General features: G+C 46.0%; 2 gene segments (V, D, J or C); one reads left to right on the top strand and one right to left on the bottom strand.

Moving 5' to 3' along the window:
* Positions 1-2,480: 2,480 nt before the first annotated feature.
* LOC127576445 (T cell receptor alpha variable 38-1-like) lies at positions 2,481-2,969 on the bottom strand. The segment is given in 2 exon segments: positions 2,481-2,800; positions 2,907-2,969. Coding segments are annotated over 2 exon segments (366 nt in total).
* Positions 2,970-10,331: 7,362 nt separating this feature from the next.
* On the top strand, positions 10,332-10,804 carry LOC127576444 (T cell receptor alpha variable 14/delta variable 4-like). The segment is given in 2 exon segments: positions 10,332-10,377; positions 10,485-10,804. Coding segments are annotated over 2 exon segments (366 nt in total).
* The last annotated feature ends 216 nt before the right edge of the window (positions 10,805-11,020 follow it).

Genomic DNA, 11,020 nt, shown 5'->3' with positions numbered 1-11,020 from the left:
CTGCCGATGCATTGACCATAAGAAACTCACACTGGTGATTTTGTCAGAAGCTCACGGGACAACACGACACAAAGAACAAATGGCGCCCGACCTGAACGTAATTTTAACAAATATATCTTAAAGTGAAGACTGCTGTTTATATGATTTACACGACAATATCAGTGATAAACTCTTGAAAATGTGTGAGATAGGTTTCAGTGGTTCTTTGCTGGAGGATTGATTGACTAATCAGATCTGAACAGATTAGGCCGAGAATCAGAAAGTGCACTTCATCTTTCTGTCTGCTACTTGATCTCTATCCTCATGCGCTGCTTCACTTCTGTGTGTGTGTGTGTGTGTGTGTGTGTGTGTGTGTGTGTGTGTGTGTGTGTGTGTGTGTGTGTGTGTGTGTCTGTGCGTGTGTGGGAGAGAGTGTGAGACTGTCTGTGAACGGACAATTTATACGCTCAAAGATGAACTATTGATCTCCCAATCCACCTCGTCATGGAATCAGCATTTTGTTTGTCATCCCTGCATTTCCTCTGTTCCTGCAACACAATTTTCTGTGTCCAATTTTTTTACCCTTCTTGATGCACGGATGTACTTATGATTCGAGTGCGTGTGTGCGTGTATGTGTGTGAGGTAGAGAAAGTGAGAGAGAGAGTTCACACATACTCAGTCTGTCTATCCCTATGTCTTTTTCTCCCTCTCACTTTCACAGACACACTCACATGCACAGAGAAACGCACAAATACACACATTCCCACACAGTCACATACACTCTGCGTTCACAACTGTACAATTTTTTGCGGGCTTGGGCGGAGCAGTTGCTATGACGACTATCATGTATCAGGTTAAGATTCTTTCTCTTGTGCTTCTGTATAAACTGGTGAGGATCATCGGAGAATGCCGAATGACAGTCAGACACTTTTTCCCAGAGGGGACATAATTTTAAGGTGATTGGAGGAAGGTATAAGCGAGATGTCAGGGGTACTATTTGTACACAGAGTGGTGGGTGCCTGGAACGCAATCCCTGCAAAGGTTGTGGAGGCAGATATATAAGGGACAATTAAGAGACTCTGAAATAGACACATGAATTAAAGAGAGATGGGGGCTAGGTGGGAGCGAAGGATTCGACAGACCAGGATAAAATGTCGGCACAACATTGGGGGCCGAAGGGCCTGTATACTGCTGCAGTGAACTACTTTCTACGTTGTATGTTCTTTCCTTTGTCTTCTGAAGAGGTAGAGGCGCTGGTGTGCTATCTTGTCCAAAGCCTCCACGTGGCTGGAGCGGGCATAAATGATGGAGATACTTACACCGAGGAATTTGAAGCTCTGAACAATCTGCACCAAAGCGCCACTGATAAAGACGGGCGTGATGTCGATATGCTTCTTTTTTTCTGACACTGAGGCAGAGGCTGTTGTCTTGAACACGATCCCACGAGACCGTCCATCTCCTTCATGGGCTCCGTCTCGTCATTGTTTGCTATCCGGCCGACGACGGAGGTGTCATCCGCGAACATGAAGTAGATTTTGACAACAGAGGTGTCATAGGCGAACATTAAGTTAAAGTAGATTTTGACAACAGAGTCCTGAGTGTTGAAGGAGAACAGCAATGTTCTGAGAACGCAGCCATGTGGGTTACCGTGTGTGTTGAGCATTATTGAGGAGGTGGTGCCGCTTATCCATATTGATTGTGGTCTGTTGGTCAAGCAGGCAAGGATTCGGGTGCGGAGGAAGGAGGTTGCAGACACCAATGTCGAGGAGTTTGGAGATGAGTGCGTTTGGAATTACGGTGATAAAGGCGGAGATTTAGTCAATAAATAGGAGTATGCGGAGGTTTTCTTGTCATCCGCATGTGCCAGATATTAGCGTAGGGCCAGGGAGATGACGGCCGCCGTGGACCAGTTTCAACGGTAGCGAAATGCAATGGGTCGAAGTTTTCTGGGAGGTTGGAGTTAATGTGTGACATGACCAGACACTCGAAGCACTTCATGATTCTGGATGTCAGAGTGACGGCGCCATAGTCGTCTTAACGCAAGGAGGTACCAATATTGGAGTAGGACTTCTGAGATAACTCCCACCAGCTTGTTCGCGGAGGATCTGAGAACAAGGACGGGGACTCCATCGGGTCCCGTCACTTTCGCGATGTTCGATATTTGTGACTTGAATTGGAAACAGACCAGTGACCGCGAATGGAACACGGCGGCAAGCTGATGCAAACATTCATATATCCCAGAAAAATAAAACCATGGGAGAGCAGAGCTTATAAATCAAAAGACAGAGATTCGAAAGTGAGTGACAGAAAAGCCACAGCGGAAGCTGCACAGACCGAGGGCGAGGGAAACTGACAAAATTAGGGACGAGTTCTCAGGTTGGAGGGAAACCACAAACAATACGCACAGTGCAGATGTATCACTGTGCAGTGCAGTGTACACTGCAGCGGGCAAAGTCGACCTCTACACAGAGCTGGAGTTTTTGTACGAGTATTTAACTGGTTTACATCACTGTGCGGTTGAAGGCGCAGTAATAAACTGCAGAGTCGCTCAGCTGCAGCGATGAGATGGTCAAACGGGTGAATTTTCTTTCCTTTTGGAGATGGACGTTGAAGCGATTTTGGGCAAAATCTGCTTTATCTTCATCTCCACCTGTAAATTTGCTCAGTATGAACTCAGGTCTTAAGTGTGACCGTTGCCGGTACCAATATAAGTCGTAGTGGCTCTCTGTAGTATCATAGCTGCAGCTGAAAGTCACCTCCTCTCCTTCTGTCTTCACTTCTGAGGACACCGTCTGAGTGACAGAATCTCCATGACTCGGGACTGAAAAATATTTTCAAATAGTAAGAGATTAGACCGACGGCTTTCACAATTCAGGTCGAAACCGCATGAATCAAGAAAGTAAATGAATTGTCTGTTATACAATTACCTGTCAGACAAGTTCCACAAACAACCCAGAGGGCAAGTATGCGCATTTTGGCTGTAAAGGATGAGTTTGATTGTAAACCTCACAACCAACTGCGGTCCCTCTTCAGGACGTTCCTGTTTCTACCGGATGTGCGGGTGGTGGCGGGCAGGTGGTGGGCGGGGAGTGAATGTCAGACCAATGGGAGCATCTCATCTTCCCACCAGCTCCGCCCTCCTCACACCGCCTACAGGCCTACTTCCCATGATGGGACACAGGCGATGTACTTTTATGACAATGGTTCAAATTGCAGAGACGGTTGCGGAAAGAATCAACCTTGGTCAATATACCGAGGACAACTCGGCACTATTAACTAAGGCTGCCGACATCGCAGTATCAGCGATGGAGTATTTAGCCTTCAGCGAGCACACAGACTGCCTTGTGAAATATGATTACTGATTCAATCTATCTCTGAGGAAGTAAATCTCCACGCTATTCCCGTCGAACCGTGGCGAAAGATCAGATCCAAAATTGTTCTGTTGCTCGTTCTTCCTGCTGGAGAGAAACGTGGGCTGATTGAGCACATAAAGAGTGACAGAGAATGAGAGAGATAGAGGGAGGGTAGATTGGTGTTTTGTGTGTGTGTGTGTGTGTGTGTGTGTGTGTGTGTGTGTGTGTGTGTGTGTCTGTATGTCTGTGTGTCTGTCTGTCTGTCGGTCTGTGACTGTGTGTGTCTGTGAAAGAGAGATGGAGATATAGAGATAGAGGCAGGAAGACAGAGAGAGAGAGACAGAGAGAATGATGTAAATTAAAACAACGCACACAGCTGCAAATGCAGGAAATTTCGACTAACATAAACAACAGCACTTCCGGAAATATTTCGTTGGGTGCACTGCATCTTTGGAAGGAGAAGCAGCGTTCGTGTTGCAGCTCCATGACACGGCTTCATGCATTTGGACAATAAACACAGGTGAACACCGCAGCCTGATTGGTCCAAGCGTGAGAGGAGGTTCGAAAACAGAGAATGTAAGTGAAAGGAAAGAGACGGAGGACGAAGAAGAGCTTGTGACAGAGGGAGAGAACGTGTGTTTGGGAGAGAGAGAGAGCGGGAGAGACAGGCAGGGAGAGAGAAATATAGAGGAATTGATTTGGAGAGAGAAATGCTTTTTGACTGCTGAATGCACAGGTACCGATCCACACGATGGTGTAAAGGGAGAAACACGCCCAAAAACGTGACTCATCTGGATAGTTCTGTTCTTTTCTATAGTGTAGACTAGGAATAGCTGCCTGGATAGCGAATCTTTCCATTATTGCTGGCTGATCTTCTTCCTTTGTACTGACGTCCTTACATGGCTTTGTATCATTGCAAAATTGGGTATTTTACAACAGGCATCCCATCCCAATTATTGATACTTGAATATCTGCGCTGCGCTGGGAAGATCTGATCCGAAAATAGCAACTAATCCCTGTTTTAAAGTGTTCAGTTAATGTTTGCATTCTATCCAGTCAGATCATTCCAAAGATACCTCTCGCCAATTTCTTGCGGTGTTTGGCAGAGCAGTTGCCAAACCAAGTTGTTATGCCTCTGGATTTTAAGCTTTCTGTTGCGCATCAGTAAGAATTGGTAAGAGTTTTCGGGGACATGCTGAATTCCTTCGCCTTCTGAAGAAGTAGAGAGGTTGATGTGCTTCCTTGTCTGCAGCGTCCACGTGGTTGGTCCAGGACAACCTGAAGCTGTCAACTGCCTCCCCCTCAACACCACTGATAATGTAAGGGTCATGTACGCCACTTGTCTGAAGTAACGACCAACTCTTTCGTTTTGACAACATTTCTGGAAAGGTTATTGTCTTGACGCCATGCCACTCGGATCTCTATCACCTTCCTGTACGCCGTCTTGTCATTGCTTGAGAGCCTGCGCAGTAGATCTGTTCATTGGCTTCGGGAACAGGGCAATGCACATGCAGCTCTTTACTTCAATGATCATGAGGTCGAGAGCATTGAGAGCTTGAGGTTTCAATGATGATCATCACCAGTAGCCTGACCTGGTTCAGCCAGGCGGATGCCATAGCCAAGAAAGCTCACCAGCGCTTCTACTTCCTGAGGAGGCTAAATAAATTGGACATGTCCCCTTTGACCATTACCATTTTTTATCGATCCACCACAGAAAGCATGCTATCCAGATACATCACAGCTTGCTGAGGCAACTGCTTGCCCGAGACCGTAGGAAACTTCAGAGAGTTGTGGGTACACCTCAGAACGTTACAGAAAGCAGCCTCCCCTCAATAGGCGCTGTGTACACTTCTCGCAGCCTCGGTAAGTCTGCCAGCATAATCAAAGATGCCACCCCTTGGACATTCTCTCTCATTCTCCTCCCATCCGGCAGAATATACAATAGCCTGAAAGCATCTACCACCAGGCTCAGGAAGAGCTTCTATCCCGCTGTTTTAAGACTATTGAACGATCACCTGGTACGATAAGGTGGACTCTTGACATTAAGTTCCTTGTTATGACCTTGAAGCTCATTTTCCACAGACACAGCACATTGCCTTTAACTGTAACACTTTATTCAATATTCTGTTATTGTTTTACCTTGCACGACCCCAACGCACTCTTGCTCCGAATTAATATGTATGCATGGTATGCAAGACATGGTTTCACTGCACCTCAGTACATGTGACGATAATAAACCAAGTTACCAATTTCACCGTTGAGTTTTCCGTAAACTTGCAACTTCAGTTGCAGACAAATATGGCTACCCAGTCGTAAGTGTTTCAGAGAGTAGGTTAAGGGTCTCAGGAGGCAGCTGAGCACAGTCAGATGGTCTGATTTTCCAAATTGATGGAGGGCGATGCACTGGTAGGCGTCTTTGATGTTGATCTTTAAAGGCAGTGTGTATGTGGGAATTAGTGAAAACAAACAGAGGAATAGAGTGTTTTAATATTCTGAGGAGAACTGGACTTGAATTTACCATGGCGACAAGCATGGAGGAGAGTGAGATCAGTGTATGGTGTGCTGATTTTTAAGGCAGGTCCTTATCAAGAAGGAGCAGACGTTGGGTCTCTTGGGGAATTTTAAGGTGGATAAATCCCCATGGACAGATGAAGCCTTTCCCAGATTGTTGAAAGAGGCAAGATCGGAGACTTCTGAGACCTAAACAGAGATCTTTGTATCCTCTGTATTTACAGGCGAGATTCCACACGACTGACAAATAGTCCGTGTTGTTCCTCAGTTTAAGAAGGACAATCAAGAAGAATGAAAAACAGGAAAATATAGACCGATGAGCCTCAGATCAGTGGTCGGGAAATTATTGCAGAAGATACTTTGGGATGAGAATTACTCTCATCTCGGCATCGTGCGGGAGGGATCTTCCCTTAATTATGTATTGAGTTAATGAGGACGAAGACGAATGATGAGGGATGGTCAGTGGAATTGACTACAAGAACCTCAGAAAAGCACCCGCAATGTTTCTCGTGTTTATTTCATCCAGAAGATTAAGGCACGTGGGATCCATAGAGACTTGGTGTATTGCATTCAAAATTGACCAATACATGACGGATGACGAATATGAGAAATTGAATTCAAATGAGGAGAGCTCATCGTTCTGTGGGAGGTCCGAGGGACATCTTGTTGGTAGAGGATTGGCCGATATTTGAATGTTTGGCCTACCGGGGCTTCGGTCAATGTTAACCATGGCTCATATTCTCTCGCTCTCACTCTCTCTATATCTATCTATCTATCTATCTATCTATCTATCTATCTATCTATCTATCTATCTATCTATCTATCTATCTATCTATCTATCTATCTATCTACCTTCCTTCCTTTCTTTCTTTCTTTCTATCAACCTATCATGTCAATCTCTATCTATCGATCGATCGATCTATCTATCTGTCTTACCTGTCACTCTCTATCTCTCTCTCTTCATTGTGTCTTTATTTCTTCCCCTTGCCTCTCCTTTATCTGCTCTCTCACGCCATCATCCATTACTATATCTCTCTTCTCTCTTCCTTTCTCACCTCATCTCACTCTTTCCTCGCTTCACCTCCCCTCTTGTTTATCACCCTCAATCCATCCATCAGAAAATCTCACGCCAGCTTCCTTCTCCCACTGAGTCTTTATGAAGGCCAAAAGATTCAACTCACACTTTCCCTCTCCGTCTCCATTTTTTTCCAAATTTACAAACAAGATAAGTTTTAACTTGATTGTCATGTCGATCTATTCAGGTGAAAGAAATGTTTCTGAACACGTGCCTCCGTTTGAATGGTTGTCCGGTTCTCCGGCGTGAGAGATCCCTTTGCCGACCGCAGCCTGTATCGCAAGGAGTGAGTCCTCCCTGCCACAGTGTAACCCCATGGCTCAGAGCTACACTGCGGAGCCCGAAGCAACAGCCGTGGTGATACTTAAATAAACCATTTTGCTATCTTTCAGAAAGCAGCCGAGAACTTCTCCGAGAATTCTGGAGACTCAGGTACTGTTCCTGAATCTGAACCATCTGCCGTGCATATCTGGGCTTTTCCCCACCACAGCGACTGGACCAAACAAATATCCAGCGATGGCGGAGTAACTGCAATTTAGTAGTGTAGTCGATCCTTCCTCACCGTTAGCTCGGGATGTTCCTGGGTCACTGAATCGTTCTCATTTGTTTCTGCAACAAAACACAGAATATAGTAACAGTGTTTGGATGCATTGAGCATCAGAAAATCACACTGGCGATTTCATCAGAAACTTGCTGGACAACACGACACAAAGATCAAATGGCCACCGACCTGAAGGCAATTTGAACGAACATATATTACTTTCAAGAGGTTAACACTGATATTGTCGTGTAAATCATATCGACGGCACCCCTCACTGTGGGAGACGCGTTTGTGTGGTTCTTTTCTGCAGCATCGATTGACTAAACATATCTAAACAGATTCGGGCGGAAATCAGAAAGGGCAGTTCATCTTTCTGTCTGCTTTTCGATCCTCACTCGTTCCTTCTCTCCTTTTCTGTGTGTGTGTGCGTATGCGTATGTGTGTGTCTGTGTGTGTGGGTGAGAGAGAGATAAAGAGAGAGAGAGAGAGAGAGAGAGAGAGAGAGAGAGAGAGAGAGAGGGAACACGTATATTTGGCGAAGAACGCCCTCTACTGACGGACCTTTGCAACACCCAGGGCAGGATTTCTCCGGATCCGACATCTCCTGCAACAGTTTTGGCTCCATGACACAGAGATACGCGGCGGAGTCCGGCAGAAGGGCCCTGGAGGTATTTAAATAAACACTGTTGTGATCGTCTGCATCTCCGCGGAAAAACTGCCCGGACACTCTGGCAACGATTCCATCACTTTCCAGCTGCATATATTCAACAAATATTTTAGAGATTCCCCGCAATGCTGAATGTACCCCAAAAGCTTTGCATTCTCCTTGGAGTAAGTACAGTTCAATATTATGTTCTGTCCTTCCATAACCGTTAATTCAACAGGACTCTGACTGACCGAATCTTTCCCGTTCGTTGCTGAAACAAAACACAGAATATGTAAACACCCAGGAGTGCATTATACACACAGACCACAGAGTGGCCGAATAAGCAGAGACTCACCAGGCAGCACGGCTAATATATTCAGTAAGGGACACAGGGAACACATGCCATCTGCCTTCATGTTAAAATGCAAGACGTTTCCAGATATTCACCGGAGATGACGGATATTGAAGAGAAAACACACATCCTCGGCACCATTTACTTCGTGAGTCTGGTGTTATTTCGCAAGCAGGGAATTGGCGGATAACTCCGGGCTGAAGCTCCTGGACACCAATCACATTTTGTGGTGCTTTACATCCTCTCTCTGACTACTGACCGTTATCTGTCTTCTCTCTCTCTCTCCCTCTATTTCTTCCCTCACCCACCGCCTTGTCTCTCTTTCTATATAACCCACACTCTCCATCCTCTCTCTCTCTCTCTCTCTCTCTCTCTCTCTCTCTCTCTCTCTCTCTCTCTCTCTCTCTCTCTCTCTCTCTGTCTCTCTCTCTCTCTGTGTCTCTCTCTCTCTCTCTCTCTCCCTCTCTCTCTCTCTCTCTCTCGGTCTGTCTCTGCGGAATCCAACACGAGATGATCGGTGATAATTTAGTGGACCTTCTTGCGACCTTGCTGCTAAGAAGCCGAGAAACTGTCGAGGTATTCTCATGACGTAGATTCTGTTCCTGAGCCGAGTATCTCAGCTTTTCCACACTGTACTGACTGCAGCAAAAATAAAATCTTGCCTGTCGCCGAGTAAATGCAGTTCAGTAGTCTAGTCAGTCTCTCTACAGCGTTAGTTCGCAGGATTCTGGATAACTGAATATTTTCCCCTCGTTCCAGCAATAAGCGAGAATATATGAACAGCCGACAAAAGCTTTTGGCATAAGAGACCCACTTCATCAGAGACGCCCCAAGCAGCACGGCCAATATAATTAGTGAGCAATATAATTAGTGAGGGACATGAGGAACACAACAACGGCAACCTACAGTTTTTGGAAGATGGGCTGTGGTGGTTCTCTGCTGGAAGACTGGTTGGCAAATCAGGACTGAGCAGATCAGCGCGACAAAAAGAAAGAATATTAATCTCGTTGCTTGCTTTTCAATTTCTGTAAACGCTCTCTCTTGTTCTGTGTATGTGTGTCTGTGTGTGTATGTGTGTCTGTGTGTGTCTGTGTGTGTGTCTGTGTGTGTTTGTATTTGTGTGTGTGATGTGTGAGGTACAGAGAGAGAGAGAGAGTTCACACATTCTCTCTCTGTCTCTCTCTCTGTCTTACTCCCCCTCTAACTTTCAGAGACAAACTCACATACGCACAATCCCACACGTACGCACCCACAAATAAACACAGAGACAAACACACACACTCACACACAGACACACACACACGTGTCAAGCCACTCTTCCTCTGTCTGTCTCATTCTCTGTCACTGGTTATGTGACGAATTAGCCCACGCCTCTGGGCAGCGCGGTTTGAATGAGGAACGACCAACAAAACAATTTTGGCTCTCATCCTTCGCTACATTTCGACGGGATTTCGGGGAGACATACTTCCTCCGAGACAGATTGAACCAGTTATCAAATTTGACCAGGCAGTCTGTCTGCTTTCTGTACGCCAAATTGACAATCGTTGAAATTGCGACGTCGTCAGCCTCAGTTAACAATGCCAAGCAGTTCCTGGTATATTGACTAAGGTCGGTCCTTTCTCCAAACGGACTCTGAAAGCTCAACCGTTCTCATAAAAGTACATCGACTGCGTCCCATCTGGGTAAGAAGGCGGGCGGGCGTGGATAGAGGGCGGAGCTGCTGAGAAGAGGATGTGCTCTCATTGGTCTGACATTCACTCCACGCCCACCACCTCCACGACACCACGGGCAGAAACGGTAGAAGCGGGAACATGCTGAAGGCCGACGGCAGTTGGGTGTCAGGGTTATAAGCAAACCCATCCTTTACAGCCGAAATGCTAATACTCGTCTTCTGGATTGTTTGCGGAGCTTGTCTGATAGGTAATTGCGCAAAAGACAATTCATCTACTTTCATGATTCAGCGAGGTTTCGACCTGAATTGTGAAAGCCGTATGTCTAATCTTTTACTATATGAATATATTTTTCAGACCCGGGTCATGGTGATTCTGTCACTCAGACGGTGTCCTCAGAAGTGAAGACAGAAGGAGAGGAGGTGACTTTCAGCTGCAGCTACGATACCACAGAGAGCAACTACAATTTATATTGGTACCGACAACTGTCGCACTCACTACCTGAGTTCATACTGAGAAAACTTTCAGGTGGAGGTGAAGATAAAGCAAATTTTGCCCAAATTCGCTTCACTGGCCATCTCAACAAGGAAAGAAAATTCACCAGTTTGACCATCTCATCGCTGCAGCTGAGCGACTCTGCAGTTTATTACTGCGCCTTCAGCCGCACAGTGATGTAAACCAGTTAAAACCTCGTACAAAAACTTCAGCTTCTGTGTCGATGTCGACTTCGCCCGCTGCAGCTGAGTACATCAGCACCCTGCGTGCTGTTTGTGGTTTTCCCGCCACCCTGAGAACTCGTCCTAAATTATTTCAGTTTCCATTGGCCTCGGTCTGTGCAGCTTCCGCTGTGGCTTTTTCAGTCTCTCAGTTTGCAATGTCAGTCTTTTCATTCA

Source organism: Pristis pectinata, chromosome 12 (assembly GCF_009764475.1).
Source record: "Pristis pectinata isolate sPriPec2 chromosome 12, sPriPec2.1.pri, whole genome shotgun sequence".
Taxonomy (NCBI): domain Eukaryota; kingdom Metazoa; phylum Chordata; class Chondrichthyes; order Rhinopristiformes; family Pristidae; genus Pristis; species Pristis pectinata.
This window is presented reverse-complemented; position numbering and strand designations above follow the sequence as displayed.